This window comes from Heterocephalus glaber, unplaced genomic scaffold (genome assembly GCF_053883595.1).
Source record: "Heterocephalus glaber isolate CG9 unplaced genomic scaffold, H.glaber_assembly_v1.0 deba00001118, whole genome shotgun sequence".
Lineage (NCBI taxonomy): Eukaryota > Metazoa > Chordata > Mammalia > Rodentia > Bathyergidae > Heterocephalus > Heterocephalus glaber.
The window spans coordinates 1,065,461-1,090,515 of record NW_028258196.1 but is presented as its reverse complement, the minus strand read 5'-3'; the positions used below and the strand labels follow the sequence as shown (position 1 = coordinate 1,090,515).

General features: G+C 37.3%; 1 protein-coding gene across 6 annotated transcripts in view; it reads right to left on the bottom strand.

Annotated features, from left to right (window-relative positions):
- Tmem260 (transmembrane protein 260) overlaps positions 1–25,055 on the bottom strand; it is a 57,584-nt gene that overhangs the window by 11,501 nt on the left and 21,028 nt on the right. For 5 of the 6 annotated variants that reach the window (XM_004871082.3, XM_021249196.2, XM_021249195.2 and 2 more), the window contains exons 4-12: positions 23,928–24,105; positions 21,635–21,748; positions 18,280–18,459; positions 16,584–16,624; positions 13,537–13,620; positions 11,894–12,008; positions 10,484–10,653; positions 8,221–8,392; positions 4,303–4,451 (exon numbers count right to left, since the gene is read on the bottom strand). In XM_004871082.3, coding sequence (XP_004871139.1) covers positions 4,303–4,451; positions 8,221–8,392; positions 10,484–10,653; positions 11,894–12,008; positions 13,537–13,620; positions 16,584–16,624; positions 18,280–18,459; positions 21,635–21,748; positions 23,928–24,105 — 1,203 coding nt within the window. The remainder of the gene's footprint in view (positions 1–4,302; positions 4,452–8,220; positions 8,393–10,483; positions 10,654–11,893; positions 12,009–13,536; positions 13,621–16,583; positions 16,625–18,279; positions 18,460–21,634; positions 21,749–23,927; positions 24,106–25,055) is intronic. The other variant, XM_021249194.2, reaches the window with a different exon arrangement.

Below are 25,055 nucleotides of genomic sequence, written 5' to 3'. Positions count from 1 at the left end.
ATATAAAGAGGAACCAAATGGAAATTATAAACCTGAAAAATACAATGACTGAAATTAAAAATTCACTGGCTGGACTTAATAGAAATTTGGAGAGAGGGTATGTCAAAGATGACAAATTGTACTGTTCAAACAAAGAGAGAAAAGGATTGAAAAAAGAATTCCAGAGTCTCAAGTACCTGTAGGACAATATATTGAAGTCTATATTTGTGTCATCAGTCTCAGAGGACAGGAAACAATATGGAACAGAAAATAAAAATATTTAAAGTAATGGCTGAAAAGTTTACATTTGTGAAAGACCTAATTTACAGGGTCAAGAAACTCTGCAAACCCCAAACACTCAAACCCATGCCCACATACCATATAATCTAACCACTGAAAACTAAAACAAATAAAAAAACTTGAAAGCAGCAGAGAAAATTTCAGCAAGAGAACAATGATTTAAATGTGGATTTCTCCTCATAAACACACAGATCAAAAGACATAAAATAACATTATCAATCCAGAGTTCTATGTCCACAAATATCCAAAAAAGGGGGAAATTGAAATAAAAACATTTTTGGATGATGGATAATTAAGAGGATCCACTGCTAACAGTTCTGCTCTAAGGACTGAAGGAAGAGCAACAGACCTGGTAAATGTCTGGAGAAATATTTTAGAATATTTTTCCTCTTAAGTTCTTTAATATATATATGAAAATTGGAAAAGAAAATTGGCATATGTATGATGTAATATATATAATAACACAAAAGTGTGGCGAATTAAACATCTGGACTAACATGCCGCCAGTAAGGTTTCTGTAGTCCACCAGTAGTGGTAAAGTGTCACCCCTAAATGACTGTGGCAAGTTAGTGTGCATACTGTAATCTCAAGAACATCAAGTAGAAAAAAGAAAAAAAACAACAGTAAGCAATTACAGCAAAAAACCAACAACAGCAAAAAATCACAAAAAACCAAAGAAACATTTACCAAGAGATACAGTAAAAATCTCAAGGAATAATTTTAAAAATCAATTTAAAAAGGCAGAAAAGGGAGAATGGTACAATAAAAAACAGGGAACAAATTGAAAGGAAATAATAAAATGAAATAAATCTAGACATATTGATATTTGTATTAAATGCAAATGATCTAAAGGTATCAGTTAAAAACAGCTATTATCTGTTCATTTCTTTTGCCTATGTATTGTACTCTGAGTATTTACTCTGAAGAGATGATAGTCTATTCATCATTGTTATTCTTTTATTATTTTGTTATGAAATTTTATTTTTCATAAAAAGCAAAAACCCCAAAAAAGATATAATGGATAGTAAAATAAGGCCTAAATATATGCTGTCTACAAGAAACCCATTTTAAATATGATACAGGTTGGTTAAGAGCAAGAGAATGGAAAACACTAATCAAATTAAAACCAATCAAAAAATCCAGAAGCATTTTTTTGGTAGATAATAAAGAAAGTTTCAAATACTATTCACTGAAGAAATTCAATAAATAGTGTGGGGATAATCTGACATCTTATATAGAAAAAACAACAAAACTTTTAGAAGAAAGCATGACAACATTTTTATGGCTTGATACTATGCTGAGTCCCTATATAGGAAGTCAAAAGTATAACCAATAAAACAAAAAAACTGGGTTTTACTGAAATAAAAAACTTTCTGCCACAAAAGACATTTGTAAGAAAATAAAAAGACAGAAAATACTTACAAAGTACATATTTGATAAATGACTCACATCCAGGACACATAAAGAAACCTTCAAAACTCAATAGGTAAAAAAAACAAGCAAACTACACTACTCAGCAACCCTAAAGAATGAACTACGATACACACAGCTTGGATGGCTCTCAAAGGCTGTGTGCTGAGGGAAATATATCATGACCAACAGACAACACGCTCTACGGTTCCCTTTGTGCGACATTCTGCAAGACGTAAAGCCACAGTAGTGAGGAGCAGAAGAGTGGCTGCCAGGGTCAGGGCCGTGGGGACAGGAGCACCAGGGAAGAGCAGCACAAAGGGGGTTTCCAAGCCAGACTGTTGTTCTGTATCTTGATTGTTGTGATGATTATATAAATGTATCCTTGTGTTAAAATTCATAGAACTGTACACCAGAAAAAGAAAAAATATTTTAGGGCTTGCTAATCATAAAAATAAAATATTTGTTCAATAAATATTGGCTTTCTTCCTTTTAAAAGTACCCATTTAGAGAGCTTTCATATGATGATGGAGAAAATCCCTATCAAGTTCCTCAGATCATTCACATCTTACACTAAGAAATTTCATTTTAAGTGAAATACTAATACTGTAATTATTATTAGAATTATTCTAATATTCTAATTTACTAGTACTAATTATTCTGTACTAATAACTTAAAATTCTATCTCCTCCACAAAAAACTACATGCAAAAAGGCATTTGTTCTAGCTTATAATTTTATTATAGTTAAATGTATATACCATGTTAATATCTACTAGACAGTCCTACTAATCTATTATTAAACTACAGCATGTGTCTACTAAAATATTTACAAAAAGTCTGTAAAAGCAGGGAAATGTTTGTATGCTGTTGAATGAAAAAAACAGGACTCTTACATTATACTTTCAACTTTATAAAAAATACACATCTTCGATAAATTTATTATTGATGAGTGATAGGATCACATTTGTCTAACTTTTAAATATAATTTCTTATTTTATAATTAACACATATTATTTTAAAATTAAATTTTAAAAACAGATACTAATAAATAATATTTATCCTGAGATTTTGTTAGTAAAAAACACTGACAAAACTTTATCACTATGTTAAAAGAGTAAAACTTTAGAAATAACAAAAATTTCTTAGGAAAATAGAATATTTGTTAAATTACCATGCTACAGCAAAAATAATGGCACTGAAGGCATTTCATTAATTACATAGGAGACACTGATGATGTTAGGTGAAGAAACTGAACAGAAAATGAGACACTGTCCTAGCTATGTAAAATATGCTATGTGTGTGACTTTGTCTATGTATAAGTAAATAATTTATGTTAAAACTGAATGAGATCCAAAGTAAGATATCAAACTAGTAGCAGTAGTTGTCCTTGAAATCCAGACATCCATAGCTTCATACTCTTCCAGCTGCCTAGCACTCCCAAGGGGCACGCAGTATTTCCATAACACTGTTCCTGGAACATCCCAGAGTCTTCCTAGTTAAACAAATGCTCAGTGGATGCCTTCAGGCAGAATTAATGGCTACCTCATTTGTGATCCCAGAATACTTAATGTCCACGGTCAGGAAATGACCTATTTAGTAGATACACACTGAGCGTTCCTTCTGACGCCATGAAGCCAGCGCAGAGGTGACCGTGGTGCTGCTAGTTACAGCCACACTGGCATACGTACACAACCAGGCTGTGGTCTACCTGGGTTTGGAACTGAGCTTCATTTCTCTTTTTATTGTCACAGCTTGACTCAAATTAAATTTTGTGGGACTGAATTGAATAAAATTCACAAAAATGCCATTTTGAGACTGGTAGGTCCTGCACTTGTCATTCTAGAAGAGTCAGTGTTCCTTACAGCATAGTTACACCCATTGCCTTCGTGTTACTCCACAAGCCTCTAGACACTGTCAGTCCACTCTTAGCAAGGGCTGATTTAACTTTAGGATTTACAAAGATTATTCTGAAGTCCTCTTTCTAAGAAAAAAAGTTATGAAGCAAATTTTCCTGTTTTTTCAAGCTCTAGATGATCTTGAACATCTCAGTAACAGGAGAAGTGTTAAAAACTGTACCACTGATAAGAGTTCTTATTGTTGACCTTAACTATGAATAATTTTATTTTCTCAAGTATGGGAATTCATAATTCTCATACTTTTTATCTCAGCTAGTGTAAACTGTAGGTGTTTTTCTTATTTATAAAAATGTCTTATCCTTTATAAAACAAAATCCTTAATCTATTTTTATACAGTGATTATTCCTGAAAAATTTGCTTTACACTTAAAAGGGGGCCATGGTGTTGATCAGGAGGAAACTATAATTGCTTGCAATACACCTGCAATGATTTCAAGCAGGAAGGCACATCTCCAATTTCTCTGAATTGTACTACGATCTTATTTGCTGTTCTTGCTAATCTGTCTTTATTTTTCCTTTACCCACAACAATAACATTTATTTCTGCCTGGCCTCATTTATGCACAGATATTCAATTTAATTACAAAGATAATCTCACCAGTGACAGGGAAATAGGTGTAGAAAATTGGTCTTTTGGATGAGGCACAGATGTTACAGAAACAATTTTAGAAAAGCTATTATATGAAAAGAATGCTTACTGTTTATTTATTTCAAGAAAACGATAAAGATTAAATGTGACCATTCCAGTAGGTAATACTCCTTCCACAGGATTCCACCGGTCCCCAGGAAAGTGGACACCTGGCAAATGTTTTGCCATCTTGGGTAAATACCACTCATAAGTCATCATCTGCCAGAAAATCGCATATGATATCATACTTTTAGTATACTTCTTTACAAAATCAAGTTTAGCAAGTACAAAAAAGTTCTAAAATGTGAATATACTTGTTCATTAATGGATCCTTTCAAGCACAACAGAGGAGTGTGGCCCTGGCCACTCTGAAAACAACCAAACCTTGGATTTTACGTCTCTGCATACAACTGTCCCAGCAACACCAGTCCTCAGTGTCATCACCTCTACTGTCACCCGAGGTGGTGTCTGGCTTTCTGCGAGGGCCTCCCGCCCCAGGCCCCAGGCCCCAGGCCCAGCTCTGGCCTGTTCCTCACACGACTGTGCTCCCAGGGACGAAGGACTGGCTCTGCTTGTCTCTGTGCACCCAGTGCATGGGAGGCACAGGAGAGTTCTTGAATGTTTGTTCAAAGTGAAATCTCTGTGAGGGTCAGGCTAGGCCGGGAAGGCAAGAGACAGAACTGCGTCGGTGAGCCACAGCTTCATCCGTTCCAAAGAGCAAGTGCTGCTCATCCCAGCGAATAAGACCCAATTCCCAATCCTGAGCTCAATCACAGAATAATTTAGGTCGCAAACGACAAACCCCTTTGACCAAAGTAGCTGAATTTACTAGCAGTGCCAAGCTAATTACAAATCTTTACATGTTCTTTCAATTAAAATAATTAGAAGAAAATCGCCTTTTTAAAAACTTAAATTTATTGGTACATTTCAGGTGTACAACGATTACACTCATCACTGAGAGCGTGCACCTGTACAGGGTCTCTCCGTTCTTATTCCCCTTCCCCTGCCCTCCCTTTAACCCTACACTCTCTCCTCTTTACAAAGACTTTGGTTCCATTGTTTTCCTTTTCTCCTATTTTTTTCCTCCCACTTCCTCTGCCCCTTTAGACTTTTCCTTCCTATTTCACATTATCAATTACACATTTTGATCCTCATTTACACTTTCAGTTTCTCACACCAGAGAAACAATTTGGCATTTACACACGTGTGTCCTATTTATTTCACTTAAGAGTATCGCCTCAAAGAAGTAAAAGCAGCAAATAAATACATGAAAAAAAGTTCAACATCACTGGTCATTTGAGAGATGCAGATGAAAACAATGCTGAGATTCCACTTCACTCCAGAAAGAATGGCTGCTATCATGAAATCAACCAAGAACAAATGCGAGCAGGGCTGTGGGGAAAGAGGAACCCTGCTCCACTGCTGGTGGGAGTGTAGACTGGTGCAAGCACTGTGGAAATCAGTATGGAGATACCTCAAAGAACTAGGACTGGAAGTCCCATTTGACCCAGCTATTCCACTGCTGGGGATCTTCCCCAAAGAATTAAAAGAATCCTACCACAGTGATATAAGCGCATCCGTGTTTATAGCGTCATAGTTTGTTACAGCTAAAGCTTGGAAACAGCCCAAGTGCCCATCAACTGGAGACTGGATAAAGAAGATTTAAAAGAAAATAAAATGTAGTACTACTCAGCCTTAAAAAATGAGAAACTAGAGACATTTATAGCTAAATGGATGCACAAGAAAATCATTTTTGTTTTTTTGGTACCAGGGATCGAACTCAGGACCTTATGCTTGCAAGGTAGGCAGCAGCACCACTGAGCTAAATCCCCAGCCCGAAGATCATTTTCTTAATTCAATACTTAATATATGCTTACTACTTAATTTTATACTTTTAATGTAGAGAGAACTGCTCTTTATGTAGAAGAGACAGTATATTGGCAACTTTGTTAGCGTTCATGCATCATTTCAGCAAGTGTGCATATGTTTTACTTCATGTAAGATATTTAACTAGCAAATGACTCTTTATTTATTTTTGTGGTATTAGCCATCAACCTGAGTAGCTTGGATTACAGGTATTCACCAACATGCCCAGCTATAAGTTAATTTTAATCTAAGTATACCTGCTAAAATTCAATAAATACTTACTGTATTACATTTTCTTACCCAGTAGCTTCAGTTTGGGAAAACACTGGTATTAATTAAACATCCTCTGTTAAGGACCTTCATGCTCCTCACTTAACTTTCATACTGACCTTACCACGTGAGAATAATTGTGTCAGACACTGCTGGTTACCCATTCAACAGCTACTGCTTTCCTTTTTTGCTGACGTCGCCCTATTTTGAGCAGGTAGCTCAGGGCAATAGAGTGGTTTGCGAGTGAGTATTGTAGGAGTTGGGCAAATGAACCCTCTCTGCTGAAGGTCTCCCAACACAGAGCTGGGGGAGTACAGGGCCCAGAAGAAGCACCTTGTTTTACGGTATGATGTTGGGAAGTGCACATTCATCTTGTGACTATGAGGGAAAAGTCAGAAAAGCTGCCCCAGAATATTGCTATCATTGAGTTGCTTATATCAATACCAAAGCCTCCTATTTTCCAACTACTCATTATGTGAAATAAAAACTCCATAATTTAATCTACTTTTCGGCAGGCATTCTGTGTTTTGCATTCTAAAGCCTCCTGCTTCATAATGATAACTTCTATTTCATGCATAAGGGAACAGAAGCTCTGAGAGGAAAAATCACTCATCCCTCTCACATGCCTCAGAAATGCTGGAAGGAAGACTGGATTTAGACCTTATTCTCTGTGAAATCCACGCTTCTCAACTGTATGGTAGCTGTTGCCCCAAATAGTACATATATATGATATAGGTATTTTACATACATATACACACACACAAATAATGCATACACATTATGTATAATTTAAGTGCTGAGATTGAAGTTGGAGCTTCATACATGCTAGCCATGTACTCTACCAATGAGCTGTGTCCCCAGGCCTTCCCAAAAGGAATTTTAATTCCTTTTGTATTGTGTATTTTGAATTGTGTATTTAAAATCACAGTACAATACTGTGTTATCAACAAGTTTTTTTCAGAAGCCACACTGAAGATCAAATCCATCAATTTGTATGCATAATACAAATGCAAACTGCTTATAAAATATATGCAATTTGCAAATTTCCCTAGATTATTTGAAAATTTGTTTAGTTTTCTCCCAAAATTCTAATTATTTTTTAATTCAACATAATTTATTAAGTATTCTAATAATTTGTCCAGCTGAACTAATCACATTATTCTTTCAAGATTAAGAATTTCTCTTTTCCTCATGATTCCTCTAAACACTAGTTAGATGTGGCCCCTTTTAGGTATTTATGGTCTAAATAATAAATCATGTTTAGATATAGTTTTTCAGTTGCAAAAAATTGTCTTCATAGCCATCGAAATTTCTACAAGTTCCCTCCTAATGTATTTTCGTCATAGGATCAGCGAAGATTATACAAAAATTCTACAGCAGAGTTTTGGTTAATAATTTTTATTTTGAGAAATTGAGATGTTTACTTTTCCACGGTATGATTTATATTAGATTCAACACAGAGTTAGGGTTAGGGTTAGGGTTAGTGCTCTACTCCTGAGCTACGTCCTTAGCCCTTCTGAATGTTTTATTTTGAAAACAGATCCTACCAAGTTGCCCAGGCTGGCCTCAAACTTGCGATCCTCTACTTCGTCCTCCCAAGTAGCTGGCGTTACAGGCATGCAGGACCAAGTCAACAAAACACAGTAATTCTGAAACCAGTCAGTTTAAATGATAGAAACAACGCATACGATTTGCATTATTAAACAAAAAAAGTGACATGTGGTCTAATAGTGATTATGAATAATGCACTCATCCATTATTTAAGACAGCTTTTTTCAAAAATGTTTTAAAAATGATTGCTATATTCTAAATGTATTTTACATATTATGTATTATATATTATATATACTTACCTCCTGATCCACTAATGAAATATCTGGCCTTAAGCCCTCGCAGTAGTGCATGTAACGGAGAGCATTCCCCGGCAAATCGCCTCTGAGTAAGATGATTGCATCATGGGGCATAGAGTCTAGAAGGTTCTTTGCAAACATATCGATCACATTGTTGCTCCTTTGGTCACAAATGCTAAATAGAAAGATAAAAGTTAAAGTTGCAGCACAGTTAGCTATGTTTTAAGAGTACTGCCATTCTTTTCATATCATACAATCTACATTTCATGTTTCAATACTTCCTAAGTTACATCCTCGGAGAGGATGTATATATTTGGGAAAAACACTATTATCTGATAAAAAAAAGAGAAAGACCTAACTACAACTGAAAAAACCCAGTTTCTGCTTTACATCTAGAATTTATAACCATCTTTACTATTTTTTTTAATTTTATTTTTTTTTTGGTACAGGGGATTGAACTCGGGTCCTTGCGCCTGTGGGGCAGGTGGCAGAAGCCCTGAGCTAAACCCCTGGCCCTGTAACCATCTTTATAAAAAGGGAAATGTTCAGTGTCCCAGAATAAGCGCTCCCCAAAGTAATTCAATTTCATCCGACAAAGCTAAGGTTTGTGACTCTATGTGGAATTAAGGTAATTTCATAATAATTCCATTTACACCAAAGGAACTTTCAGAAATGCAAAAGGAAACCTGCCAGCTTCTGATGTAAACCTGCATGCCGAGGCTGACCCTTCCCACCACTTCCCTGCACCCCAAGCTTCCTGCGGTTTCTCTTCTCTCAAGGCCAAGAAGTTTCTCTGGCCAAGGAGACCAACAAGGACGAGCAGGAGAGTGTGTTGGTTACTCCTCTCCAGGTGTTCTCTCCAGTGTGCTCTCTACTTCTCTCCACTGTTTGCTCTTGCCGACAACAGCACTACAGCTCTTTTAAAAAACAAAGCAGGGTTTGTAACTTCAAAGAAAAAGTGCATGAATTCTGAGAACTTAACATGAAAAGAGAAAAAGCATCAAAAAATGGGAGAAGGAATGTCCTTCCCGTTATCAGGTATCTTACATTTGATGGCGGTGAGGAGCACCGCCTGAAGTTACATCACTAGGTTGGCCTCACAAAGCAAACAGACTTCTAGGAATGCAGTATCACCCTGCCTGAGCGATCAGTGCAGTGGTTGCTGTTTCCTGCCATTGCTCCCCACCTTGCTGTGGGTGGCAGTACACATCCTGCCACCCAGCAAAGTAGCTATTAATGCCATCCCCTTGGGGGACACAAAGATGGCAAAGCAAGCTGAGCTCCCAGTCTGTGCACACATCTCGGTGGCGAGGCTGGTGGAGAGTGACCTGAACCCAAGAAACCTGGAGTACAGGGAGGCTGGTGAACCCTCCCCCAGCTAGCAGCCCTGTTCCTCGGGCATGAGGCTCAGTAACCCTTCCTCACAGGCTCTACTCTGGGATGGCCAGGAACGATGGCTTTCAGAGTTAAACTGAAAGAGGAAGTTGATTCTAAAACTATTCCTGTCAGCTCTCACTATACCAAAACACCAAGGACTCTCCCACTTTTGTAACATGTATCAAACTGCTAGAAATGAACTGTCATCTAAGACTTGGACATCTTTTATGTTGCACTGAGATTTCATTGTGATCATTATTTAACAGATTTTAAAATGCATATATATTTAAAAATACTACGCGAGAGTTAAGAAACTTTTAGAACTTCATTTAAAAATAATTAATAGTCTCTACTACAAAGTTAACCGGAAAAGGGCCCAACATTACACAAAAGATGAACTCTTTGAGGCATGAAGTGAATTATTTTAGTGTACAAAAAAGCTCCAAGTCTCTTTACTCTCTGTGTAAGTGGTATTTTAGATCATGGAATTTTACACACACTCTAAATTCTACAAAGAATCTCCAAGGTTCTTCAGAGGAGAGTATACAAAGAGTCTGTATACACTGTCTGAACCCTTGTTTGCAGGGGCCTGAAGACACCGGTGACCCATTTTGAATTCTGTTTCAGGAGGAGTAACAACCTCCAGACATTAGACCACTGCACTTGGACTAAGCTGTCTCACTCAAGTCTTGGAAACCAATACAAGCTAAAAATGAAACGAAGTCAGGCCCAGGGATTTAGCTCAGTGGTTCTGCCACCTGCCTCACAAGCACAAGGTCCTGAGTTTGATCCCTGGTACTAAAAAAAAAAAAGGAAACAAAGTCCCACACCTAAGTATCCAAATGTCTATGGCTTGGGTGCTACTTTTCACAAAAATAAGGCAGGTTACCTATAATTAGAATACATTTGGTAAACCACAAACAGAGCTGCTGAGAGCCATTCCAGACGCTGAAGCCCACCGCTGTTTAGAGCTCGACTCGTCTGGGATGCAAGTGTGGCCAAGCCAAGGCCAGCGAGGACGGCTACCACTGCATTGCTCTGCATCCAGAACCGTTCCACCTGTAAGAGACACATAAACCATGCGTCCAGTTGGCCAGCTCATGCGATCAATCAGGTACTTATATATTCTAAAAATACACTGCTCACACCTAGTGCTACCCCTGCTTTCATGCAGATCAGATCTTGTTAACGGAGCTTCTAAATCCAACCCCATACAGATTGCTTCATTTTTTCAATTTTCAAACAAAGTCTGACATGAACCTCTTTCTCTTCATTTTTAAAATAATTTTTTATTTTTGGTGGTGCTGAGGATGAAACTCAGGGCCTTGTGCACGCTAGACAAGCATTTGACGACTGAGTCATATCCTGAGCCTGCATTTTCCTTCTTGATGCACACATTCACTTTAATACTATAACCGTCCATCTTGGGCTCCAGAAATGGGGTGGAGGAGCAGGAAAACGCTCTGGTCTGACTTCTAGCCTCCCTCCCTGTGAAGGAGCTCCATGAATCTAACAAGCCTAGGGCCCCCCTTGCCTCTTCCGGCGAGACCAAGAAACTGAGCCTGCAAGGCCGCCCGTCTCCCCACCCTGCTGCCACTCCCCACTCTCAGAAAGGAGCTGCCCACAGGAAGCATCTGTCCAAGAGCAGAGTCTATTCCCAAGCGCCAGGGCTGGGGGTGATGGGGCCAGGCCTGTCTAGCACAGCCCTGAAGGTGACTCATGGCTGGGTCTGCCCGCTCTGCGGCACACACAGGAGCCACAGACAGGAGCTCAGGGTGATTAGCAAGCAAGTGGTCCGTCCTCCATTTACACTGCTTATCTTGTTTATCAGTTGATGTATGTATACAGTTTCTATTATGAGGGGAAGAAATGCCCTAATCTCAGAGATGGCTGCTGGGCAAACAGTTCTGCAGCACAGTCCTGGGACTGGTGAGGTAAATAAGGAATGTGTTGGTAAGTGCCCTCAGTTATAACACTCATTTCTTTTGCTACTCTAAAAAATTTCCAGGCGAAATGCAATTGTACATATATTTACAAGTGTAAACACACACACACACACACACACACATATACACACAATGACTAAAATATCTGAGATTTGTTTTTCTATTTCACTACAGTGTTAACTAAATGTTGCAACTCCTCTCTAAAAATAGGCTTAGTCTTAATGGGTCAATAATTTAACTTCTGATTTATTTTATTCCTGAAATCGTTTGCTCTTCTACAAGGCTCATGAAAGACAAATTTGTACAATCCTCAGAAACTTTCCAGTTAAAGGATATATCTAAGTACAACTTACCACACCCATGAAAAGTGGTTTAGAAATATCTAAATTTGCCCTCCAGGCAAAGAACAATGAGTAAATGTAAAACATTCCAGTAAAAAGCCAAACTAATGGCGAATTCTGTCTGTTCCTACAAAAAAAAAATACAAGTATTGCAAAGTTAATATGCATGAACATCATACTATTACACAGCTTTAAACTAAAGGAAAACATTTCCATTTCCAAAACTTACCTTTTTAAAGAAGAAAAACCTCAGTTTTAAAAATCTGAGTAGGAACAGATAACCAAAACCTAGTAATAAACCTGAATTGCATACTTAGGCAACTTAACTTGGAGCTATGAGGCAAAGGATATTCACAGACAAAACACACACTATTAATCTTGTTAAATTTCAGAAGTAATCAAACATATAAAACAAAAGCCTTTTTTCATGCTTGAAATAATAAAGATTTAAAAGTGATAAATCTCAATGTCAGTTAGAATTTAGGATGGGAATGTATGTTAGTATAATCCTTGAGAAAAATTAATTAAATAATATCTCTATGAAGAACCTTTATACTCATAATTATTTACTCAGTCATTTGAAATTCAAGTATAAATCTTGAAGCAATAAACAGAAATATGAAAAATGTCAGTGTATAAAAATGCTCTAGGATTATTATCACTTATAAGTCGAAAAAGTAGAAGCAATCTAATGATTCTCAAATGGGAGAACATTTAAATTCATTCTTCTATGGTCACAGGATGGAATATAGGCATTTAAATGATTTTTTTTTTAGTTTTATTGGTACCTTTTAGGTATACAATTCATTTCCATTTATCATTGGGTGTTTGTACCTGAACATGATGCATCTTAGTTCTTATTTTCTTCCCCATTACCTATGTGCCCTTCACTCCCACCACTCTTCCCTATTTACATAGACTTTGTTTCCTTTTTTTTTTTGTACTGGTGATTGAACTCGGGTCCTTGCGCTTGTGCAGCCGGCGGCAAACCCACTGAGCTAAATCCCTGGCCCAGGATTTAAATGATTTAAAGCTTCATATTTTTTGGTATGGGAAAACGTTAACAATATAATGTTAAGTATTAAGCAAATAAAACATACATATATGTACAGGTGTACATTTACATATAAATACATTCAACAGATGTGAAAGTACAATGAATAAAAATTAATGGGGACTAACAGAGCTACATTTTAAGGCTTTTTTTTTTTATTATCAGAGGAATTTAAACAGTTATTTGCTTCCTTTGTAAATCAAAAATAATAACTAGCCCTGGACAGAGTAAGCAATCAAACCCAAAGCTTAAGACATCAAATGACCTATCTCTTTGCATAAACTAATTGCTTTTTGACACACTGATATATAATCAGGAGATAAAATGAGCTAAGTTCTTCCTAGCTTCTTCATTTTCTTTTTTTTTGTGCCAGGGATCAAACTTGGGACCCTGTGCTTGCAAGGCAGGCGCCGGAACCACTAAGCTAAATCCCCAGCCCTCTTCTTCATTTTCTTAATGAAGCATATTTGCCTTAACAGAGATGGTTAGCAGAGTTACTGATTTGGAACATAAAGAATACTGGCAATGTTCTACAATGATATACTGCAAACATTCATTCAGCCATGGTAAGAATAATGGCAAAAGGAATCATTTTACTCACTTTCTTGCTGAACATATATTTGCCCACACTGCAAGAGCTTGAATGTTGAGTGAGAGTTCCATCCTCATACTTGTTACTTGAGAACTGTGAAAAACAAACTAACTTATTGTGGGCAGAAAACAAGTTTGGCTAATTACAAATAAAATATTCTCTGTAGAATGTATTTGACCATCATCATAGAAAGAGTTAAATACTTCTAAGATATTTTACAATTGTAAGTTTTGAATATTAACATGTATAATTTGTGATGGGATCTAGATAAATAATTCTGTGGTTTTGTTTGTTTGTTTGTTTTGTTTTTTGTTTTTGAGACAGGGTCTACCATGTAGTCCAGGCTGGCCTCGAACTCAAGATGATCCTCCTACCTCAGCCTCCCAAGTGCTGGGATTACAAGTATGTGCCACCACACCCAGCTAATAATTCTGTGTTTTTAATACTGGTATACTGAATGGAATATTCCAATCAGTATAATGAGTTGTTTAAAATGGGTTTTTGAATTTTATTCTGTTGATAATGTGGACATGGCTGCCAGTAATTTAGCAACTGAAAAAAAATTAACTAGAGGCATTTTTTGGAGTTAATCATGAAGAGAAAACAAAAAAGGCCAAGAGAAGTAATCTCCAACCTTTTTTTTTTTTGCAAGCAAACAAACAGCTAAGAAGCATTCTTCAAGTGTTCTTTAAAATGGCCACTGCTGTAGCAGCCTTTGATTTTTAAAAAAGAAACAATTATATACCATCTCCATGAGCTTTCTTCTACCTACTGGCAATTTTACTGGAGAAAATGTGACACCATAATTATGGAAACCACACAATACGTATTTTACTAATGGAGACTCACCTACTGTAAGAAGCTATCCGAACTCATTTGCAAATATACTTGAAAAATTGATTCTAGCATGAGGCTCATTCCTTCAAAAGAAATGAAGTTAGTCTCTAAATTAATTCTTAGAGAACTGTTTCCTAAACATAAGCTCTAAAAGATGGTCACCGCCTAAGGTTAGATTCAATAATTCCCTTGTACAGGATTGCAATTTAGAGATACGCACGGGGAAAGAATTTAATTTGCTTGGCTGGAAAAGGGCAGATGATGAGGTCCTATCACTCTGAAGAATTTTTTCCTAAGTTCATTATTAGTTGTCTTTTTCAACACTCCTGTCCACCTGAAACAACAGAAGACTGAAAACTCTCACTCCGAAGGCTGGGTTCTGCCTCTGGTCTACACGATGACTTAGCAAATAGTGCGGATGGGAGTGGGCATCGCTTCGGTCTGGGCCTTTTCTGGGTATAAGACCCAATAGCTATTATTTTAATATGAAGGAGGGCTTTAATGTCCCCCCCCCCAGGTGACATTTATGTACAAATAATACACGTTGGATGCATGGTCTAAGGTTCTTTTTGAGAGAGGTTAGGGTCCCCGTAGGATTTGCTCAAGTAAATGTAAGCCTAACCCTGGACGCTGTAGTGTGCCAGCATGGGGAAGGTAGGCAAAGCAGAGCAGAGAGCAGAGAGAACAGAGTGAATTAAAGAAAACTGAGCTCTTGCTACTTTCTCCTCTGTAAAAAGTGAAAAGGAATCACAAAACTCTTAAGTCAGACATAAAAAGAAATATTTAAAATCAACTATAAAAATCTTCAAAAGGCTATACAAGAATAATTGTTGATAGGGAAATATTTTCCAGATATGGTGTAAAGTGAGAAGCAGTAGGCTAATAAAATAGCATGTATAATATGATCTTTTTTTTTTTTTTTTTGAGACAGTGTCTCTCTATGTAGCCCAGGCTGGCCTTGAATTCATGCTCCTCCTGCTTCAGCTTCCCCTGAGGGCTGGGTTACAGGTATGTGGCATCACCCTCAACAATTATCTCACTTATACACACACACACACACACACACACACACACACACAAAAGTTCAGAAGAATACAGAGAAAAATGTTAACAAACTAAGAATAGTAGATATCTTGAATGTTGCAATTATAGGTCCTTTTAATTTTCTTATTTTCTAATTTCAATAATAATATATGTATAATAATATAATGTAAAGATATGCATCTTTTTGGAGTGGGAAAAGTTGTTTAAAAAAGAAAGAAAAGGCGAGCGAAAGTAAGCAAACTAGTTAGCACACAAGGCAAACTGTGACAACCTAGGAATGGCCTCCTATATAAAGGTGAAATATTCTCTTCATACTTTCTTCAAGTACCCCAGAGAATGCCAAACTGGTAATTAGCTGGTAATATCACTTTCGTGTTGTAAGAAACCTATTTTATTCAGGAGTTTTAGAGTATTAAAATTGTTATGGATATTTTTAAGTTGCCACACATATTTCCAACTTGTCTTAATCTGAGTAATTTTAAGCAACTATTAATCCATTTTTAAAGAACACTACTGGATAATATAGATGAAAATATATCTGCTTAAACTGGCTCTAATAAGGTTGGCTGTTTAAAATATGTAAGTCAAAAACCGAGCTTATGACAAAGACAGCTAAAAATAATCATAAAGATATAAATTGAGCTCTGAAGAACTAAAAACATAGTTCCAGCCAAAATAACAAGAAAATAATTGTTCAAACTATGTGAAATACAGTGTTATAAAATTTCTGTATGATAAAGACAATATAAAACCCAGAACAAAGAATAAATTGTTTTTTTTGATACTGGGGATCGAATTCACAACCAGCAACAGCACCACTGAGCTAAATCCCAAGCTCAAGAATAAATTGTTTATAAAGCAACACTACACAGGGTAATTTTGCATCCCATTGGAAGTTGAAACATTTTAGTTTTTTAGGCTCCATCGATTCTTCCAATATTCTTATTCACTGTTGTATTTACTGCTCACTTTAAACTTTATCTTAGTGAGAAAAAAAGTGAGAATATATGACAATACTGCATTTGCAAACAACTATTAATTGTAGAGATGAAAACTAATGCTCAGATACTTTTTCAAGTATCTGAGTATCAAAAAGAACCCAGCAATCCTTAACAGTCCTTTAAAAGAACTAATGGATATTTACTTAAAAATAGTTTCAAATATTTTATACTCACAGCAGTATTTTAGACATACTGGATCCTGTTTCAGATTTGGCCTAAACACAAAAGACAACACATATTTGCATAAGCATTAAACTTCAGCTTTGTTACTTTACTGCATTTTAATGATCTTCACTTAAAAGCTACACGTTTTCAAAATACAATGCATATCTCTCTTCTTTCAAAGTCCACAAAGCCTTGTTGAATTTTTAAAGTCAGTAAAAACAAAACTTGGACAACTTTCAGGAAGGATATTAGAAATAACTGGCTAAAAATCAGTTCAACTATTCTAGTAGGAATGATCGACACATTTTAATAAATTAATAGACTTTTTAATGCTTCTGTTATGAACACTCTTTACACTCTTCTTTGGCCACTTTGATTAGAGTTCATTACAACATCATAGTCCATAATTTCACAATTATGAGTGAACAGTACAAAGTTCAAATCTGGATTGATCAATATAAATAAAGAGAATAAATTTAAAATATCAAACTTTTAAATGTCAATAATAATTATTTTTTATTTACCTATTTTTTGAAATGTTTAATATCTATATAAGATATAATATCTAATATCTCTATGTCAAATATACATAATAAATATTTAAGGGATAAAGAGCTTTTTAAAAAAAATCTACAGATTCACCATTCATTTAAGAAACAAAACCTTATCAATACCATGAAGTATCAACAAAGCCCCCACAGGCCTCTCAGTCCTTAGCCCCCAGACATAACTATGACCTTGAACTTGGTGTTCATGATTCCCCTACTTTTTACAAAGATAGTTTTACTACTTTTGGTGTTTTTTTGATACCAGGGATCAAACTTGGGACCTTGTGCTTGCGAGGCAGGTGCCAGAACCACTGAGCTAAATCCCCGGCCCAGTTTTACTACTTTTGAATGTATCTTCAAACAAGATTGTTTAGGGTTTGCAATGTTTAGAATTCTGTATGAGTGGGGTCATACACAATATACTTGAGACTCACTTTCTTAAGCAGCGCACAGAACACAAACCATGCGAGAAAAACTTGGAAGAGCTCTCTATACCAAAATAGCTTCTATTTGTCCTTTTCTCAGGCAACTTTTACTGTAACTATGGTGAGCGGTTTTCCCTACTATGTCTCAGGGAAAGCGAGGCCTTCTGAATTTTTTTACAGCACACTAATCCCATTTACCGAACTTATACTTTATGAAGTATTTATAGGTAGGTCTTCAGTTTTAAACACTAATTTGTAACACAAACACTGTTCATCAAATATTTTTAGGAAATGTTTTGGTCAAGGTAAATTAAAATGTTTGAAGTTTCTTTCCCTCGATTCTTTCCAGGTATGTCTATTCACAGATCAAGCGCCACACTGGTACCCAATGTTAACAAGAGTGAAAACCTTCCACTGTAAGCAGCAGATTCCTTCTAATGCCTGTCATCCTGAAAGGAATATCTGGGATATACACAGCATGATTTTGCGTAAGGGCCACAAGTTTATTTTATTTTTTTTGGTACTGGGGATTGAACTTGAGACCTTGTGCCTGAGGCAGGTGGCGAAACCACTGAGCTAAATCCCTGGCCCATGGCCACATGTTTATTTTATAAATAACTAGATGAAAATTCCATCTACTGTCACTGATAAACAATGACTCTTTTCTCCATAAAGGCCCAAGCATAAGTTTTGCCACTTATTTCCTTAGAAGAGCTTTAAGTACAAGCTTACTAGGCTGAATGTTCCATACTCTTCCCTGAGCAAGTGTGTCAGAAAGCCTCGCAGAGTGGTCTGGTCTCCCCAGGTCCAGCGGGCCTCGTTGAGGTAGGACGAGACAGGGAGGTAGAGGTACGGCAGCAAGCCAGCTGAGAAGGCCAGGCCCAGCTTTACCACGGATCCCAGGGACAGCTCCTGCATCAGAGCGCATGGTGGTGTGACAGTGTTTATTCTACTTGATTCGTCCTAGAACTTCAAGAATATATCAAGGAAAACATCAAATATGTTTGCTCAAAGCTCATCTCTCAATTTATATCAAGTCACTCCCGAATACTATGTAACCCTTCTGATTACTATGGATTACCAGGAAATTGCACTGGCCTGAACTTCTTTACCTGGCAGGGGAAATAGGAGTGAAGCAAATAGGTATTAGAGAAGACTAAGGAATATTGTGTTTATTGCATCTTTTACATTTAAAACCATGTCATGACACGCAGCACTGCACAGCTGAGGTAATCACGTGGGACTGATTATGTGTTGTTTGGCTGATTTTGAATATGCCCCAAATGCCATTCTCATACCAGTTCACCTCATCACCACCATTAGGAGTGGACTCCAAGTATATGCTTTATTATAATTATATATTGACAACGTCATTCTTTCTGCAAGGGCTAGGAACATTTCACAGAAATGTCTGGCACAAATAAAACTAGCTCATGAATAACCTCCAAGCTCACCTAATTGTTTTCTCCTCTCAAGGTATATTTAAGATGGTACATTAAAGGGAACATGTTGTTAAATATAACAGTGTCTTCTCATATATCGTATTTGGGAGAAATGTATTTCTGACCTGTACATTCCTAAAACAAAGGACTACATCAACCAAGTTTCATAAAGATTAAATCCAGAAGACTGTGAGTTCTGGTATATCAGAAAGGTTGAATCACTGGCTGCTTCAATAACTGGGAAAGAGGGGTCTCTTATAAATATCGCAATTGGAAATTTCCAATTTTCTTTCACAGAAAAATCAATCTGTGTGAATGAATATAAACACCATCATTCCCATTCACCAGAAGTAGAACAAGCAGATTTACGTTAGCGTTTTCAAATAAACATTCTTAATTGAAAGTGGAGTGTTTTTATTGTATCACTGATTCCATCTGAGATTTCTATGGCAGTAATGAGATGCATGAAAAATGACGGCGTGAAAAGGTGTGGAAATACCCAATCTAACAACATGCCTTTGCTAGCCTTAAAAGTGGTTTCAGGGAAAGTGAATGCTTCTAGTTTGGCAGTAAGATGCAGTTGCTGCAATGTTTTCCTTCTGTGTGAGAAATAAATGGGAGACAGTGCTATGGGAGTCATTACAGAGTGTGGGAAGGGCTCCGTCTTCGCAGCACACTGGAATCACCTGGGAAGTAAGAAAGGAAGCAAAACAGACTGAGCTTTGGGGTTCACCCCCCTGATCAATGATACTACAACTATGTGGGGTGGGGACAAGTTGCAGCACAATACACACATGTGCCTGTGCATCTGTGTGCATGGAACACGTTGTGTACACATGTGCTCACACAGGCTTCCCAGATAATAAAGTGGTGCAGCCAGGGCTGAGACCAACCGACCCAGAACTCCTTGCCTCAAGTCACCTCACAGTGAGGTCCAGCAACCCTAGGACTTCACTGTTGACCTTATGTTCTAGCCTCTGCTACTACATAATGGACCTGAAAGAGATATGTTGAAGAGTCACAGTTCTACAAATTTCATCATTCCTCAACAGCTTTCCTCCGTGAAGGGCAAACTGCCCCTTAAACCATCAACTCTGAGTTCTGCACATTCTACACAAAGCATCTGTTTCTGGAGGCCCTTCTGGAGGATGCACCTCTCTGGCATGTGCTCCAGTTGGAAGCCCAACAGGACAGTGGGCCACACCGTCTGTCCACCCACCTCTGTGCATCCCACCCCTCAGCATTCTCCTGCTCTCTTCAAATGCACTTATCTCATTATTCTTGACCCTTTCTGGAGGAGTAATGGAAGTCTTTTTCATGAATGTCTTTAGTTGTGCTGACACGGGTGCCTTGATGTCCTAAATCAATCCAAAACATTGACCTTTCAGGGTCATTCTGACTATGAAGAAGAGCCACAAGTCACATGGTGACAGCTTTGATGAATAGAACAGATGAGGACACACCATAATGTTTTTACAAGCCTGCCTTTCTATTGGATAGCAGCAGGCAGCAGTATTCACCACATTTTTTATCATTTCTGTTAAAGACATAAAATAAGACTTCAGGAGGTGCTTCAAAGTTGGGGAAGTATTTTGAGGAGGATTAACGGCAATGTGTCTTTTCTTTTTTTTGCTGGTACCAGGGATCGAACTCAGGGTCTTGCGCTTATGAGGCAGGTGCGGTGCCACTGAGCTACATCCCTGGCCCAGTGTGTCTTTTACTAGAGTAAATTTCTTTATTTAAATGTTCACTGTATATTTTGATCAACCCTTGTATCTAAAGCTTTGGTATAACTTTCTCTATTTCTATATTCTAATTTTATTCTATTTATTATGTGTTTTCTATTAGAATTCTGATTATAGCAGGGCACAATTAGCAAATAGTAAGATGCCAAATAAATGCAGCCCTTTCTTCACAAAAAAAAAGTAAAAAGATGCCAATACTAGCTTTGTTAGGAATTATTCACCCTTTAGGAGGAAGCTTACCAGAGTAAAGGGCATTTATCTTCCAAGTGTTTGTGTCTAACCCAACTTTCTGCCTTTTCCTTGCCCAAATCTTGCAATGCCTAACAGAGTAATTTTCCTATATTGCTTCTTACCGACATTTTAATTAACAATAATTTTTCTTTCAGAGAAAGATGAAATGAAGATCAATTATTTCTCCTTCTAGGGAAATATGTTCGGAGAAAACAGACTGTTACTTTTCAGGGATTTTAATTAGTTCACAGCAGCAGCGACGTCACCTGCTTGTTGAGAGCTAAATCTCCAGCACGTGGTGGTGGGAGTCAATGACACAGGGTGGCACTCAACATGCAGTTAAATAGCGAGTGATGTATTCTGGCATTCACCTGTGTCTTCAAATGTGTAAGAAAACCACTGAAAACCCTGTATCCTCTTTTCATTGAGGTGCTGCTCTGAATCACGGAGAAAATTACAAAATAGGCCAGATGCCACTGCAATCAATATTGCATAATTTTTGTAAATCCTCTTTTTTTTTTAAGTCAATACTGTTAAGGCCAAAGGCTATTTATGCTTTACATAAAACCTATGAAAAATTAAAGCTCCAAGTTTTCTAGTGCCATAAATATTGCACTTCACTTACACGAAATATGATGTATTTTTATTTTGATAAATTTCAAAACCTACCTTCTCTTTTAAAAGTCGAATGAGAATCCAAGGTATTATGCATAGAACATAGATTACTATTGTGTGCTGATTACATAAACTAAGGCCACAGCAGAAAGCACCAATTTTAGCTATCTGAAAATAAATAGGAAAAAAACTTAATTAGAAATTCATCTAAAACTCTAGGACAATGACAAAAAGCTACTCTTACTATTAAAACCAAACATTTGGAATCATCATTCAGGTTAAAATCCACCTCTTGTATGCAAATAATTATACTTTATTGGCCACTAATATTTATGAGTATAATTTTTTTGAGACAAGGTCTCACCCTGTTTTCCAGGCTGGCCTCGAACCCATGATCTTCCTGCTTCAGCATCTGGTGTGCTAGGATTACAAGTTATGCTTCACCACATCCAGTTTTATCACCATAATTTTTTGTTAATGTTTCCCATTCTTGTCAAACAACTGCAGTTTGACCTAAAATGACTATCTTCCAGCTGACTCTTAGCAAGTCCTGTAAGTAGATCAGGACTTAACAGCAACAAGGCAGTGCATGATTCCTTTCTTTGTTCAATTTTAACTGATGAGCGCATGTGTGCAGTACATGTCCACACTCTTTGTGCGCAGCCAGTGCACACACGTAACACATCCTCACTCTTTTCCTCGTCCCCAACCCTCATCCCTCCCCTCCACCCATCTTGAGCCCTTCCTTTCTATAGCTCAGCAACTGTTTTCCTTTTTTCTTACTACATACATGAATGATAGCACTTCATACTGTATTTATATTTAGAAGCCTCGGTAGTAGTTTAACCTTGTGGGACATGCACTCATTGCACAGTTGACAGAGTCGCTGCTTGAGCGCACTCAGCAGGCTTCTCTGGTTCTCTTCTCACGCAGGCCCAGATACGGAGCTCCATGCCCATCATGCGGTGTCCACTTTAGCAAAAGCACCACTAAGTCAGCACAAACAGAAGCCCTCACTCACCCTCCACATCTGGGTACTGGGTACTTGGGAGGGGTCGGATCTCACTCCTCTTCCTGCACCTCTACCCTCATCACCCCGGCCCTCCTTCTGTGAGAACTCTGCAGGGTCAGTTGAGTCAGATTCCCCTCTGCCCTGTTGCCTCCACTCAGGAACTTTTCACCCACTGACCCTGCCTGTGCCTGGGATATCAGCTCTCACTTTTCCTGGTTCTTGGAATTGAGCCCGATTTCTCTCCCCTACAGCAAACCCCCGCTGCCGTTGTCCCTAAACCTGAAGCTGAATCAAGTGTGTTCACACTTTTTAACCAAATGTATTAAATAACTTTTCTTTAATATAATGAGAAAAAGACTATTTTAAACAAAAAAGTCTAATAGCATCATTGATCTGTTTATGGGAACCACAGGTAAGTCATAGTATTCTTTGGTTTTGATATTCTTTGAGAACGTAAGGCTGCCACACACTAAGATAATCTAACATTTTTCAGTGTGTAGATGGGAAGCTCTTACAAGACATTCAAATGATTTTTCTATATGTATGTTAAAAATTAGTGCATATTAACTTTACAAAATATTGGGTTTCATATGTAAATAGGGAGGGTTGGAGGGGTTGAAGGGAGGGCAGGGGGATGGGGAAAAAATAAGAACCGAGAGAGATTATGTAAAGGTGCAAATTCCCAATGATGAATGTCATTATATTATATACCTAAAATGTACCAATAAAATTAATAAAAAAAGTTTTGATAATAAGTGTAATCTCTTCTGAGCTACTTTTTACATTTGATACTCTTAGTTTAAACAAATACAGATTTGATCATTTTCATAATCAGTAAGTCAATGAATTATAATGGTCTACAATTTAAGGTGGTCGGTCCATCTAAAACCTGGCACTTTACAATCACACACACACACACACACACACACACACACACACACACACACAAAAGAACTAAGAAGTCTGCCTTACCTACAGCACTGAGGGTTTTATAATCCCTCCTCAAGAAACTTCTCAACTCTGAGGAGAAAAACTCCCATGTTCCATAAGGGCTATTGTGGGTCATTCACAATCAAAGCAGTGAGAACATTCTCTCCCTCAACATGCCTAGATTACCTTGACAGTAATCAGAATAGATAGTGAGACTTTTTTTTTTTTGGTACCAGGGATCGAACTCAGGACCTTGCACTTGCGAGGTAGGCGCTGGAACCACTGAGCTAAATCCCCAGCCCGAATCAGAATAGATAAACAGCATCTAAACCAAAGTTAAAATGAAACACAAGTCTGTCTAAAAATTAAAACAAAAATAATTTCACATTGATCAAAATAGGTTACCTTTGATCTTTCCTTTGCAGTTTCTGCCTCCTCAAAATGTACAGTAAGAGCCATAAGCAGCCCCACAAACAGATTATTTAAGCTAAAAACTTCTGCTGCAATGGACCACTGCCATGTTAGACGAGAAAATGAAAACACCCCCGCAGCAAGGATTCCTCCGGCGCGTGAGCCAGAAAGCCTGCAAATACAGATAACATGAAATCTTCTTTCTAACAAAAAGAACCGACTCTATTTTCCTTTTCAAAAACTGTACCAGCAGAAATTATGACAGCCACCCATCCAGCATCCTCCCGACACATTATATGGTTCATACATTACTTCATGTAATAACTCCTTCCAACAGATTCTAATTAGGAAGTCCACAGTCCATTATCAAGCAAAGCAACAAACTCATGGAAAGAATGAAGTTTCATTCTCTGGTGTTAGGTCTAGGATGCAAGCCAGTTCAGAAATGAAGAAATAGTAGCTAGTGGTAGCAAATGCGTCACGTCATACTAGATCAGTGAAGAAGAATGACCTCCATAAGTCCGAAATATGTTTAACAGTAAAAATTAGGAATGTCAAACACCTAGTCTGGACCCAGGTCCCTTCTTCTGTCTTTGTCACCCCACATAAGGCAAAGAATGTTTTGGTCACAATATCTGATGATTTTAATTACTTAATTTCTAATGTCTTTTTCTTTAGGCAAAATTGAAGTTTAAAATGCTAGTTTTAAAAGAGGGAGGTAGGAATGTGAGTTTCAGTAATACCATGAGAATCAAATGCAAGGCTGGGAAACAAACATCTTCCTCCCAGATCCAACAAGAGCTATGCATTTCAAACCCACCAAAAACCTGGAGCTCGGTTTAGAGATCTGATCTGAAACCAGTAACATGGCTGAACACATCAAACTAACACAGCTTCCTATTTTACTATAAACCTAAAACTATAAATATTACTGCTATTATTGAATATCTCTTTCTAATAGTGTTAGAAAATTTACCGTCTAATAATTATGACATGATCTGGCTCCAAGTCATTAATTTTTAATTGTATTGTTTTGTGTAAAAACTATGGAATAATTCTATGGATTTTAATCAACTGTCACAGAAAATGTTAGATAAAAATTTCAATATCATTGGTACTGGA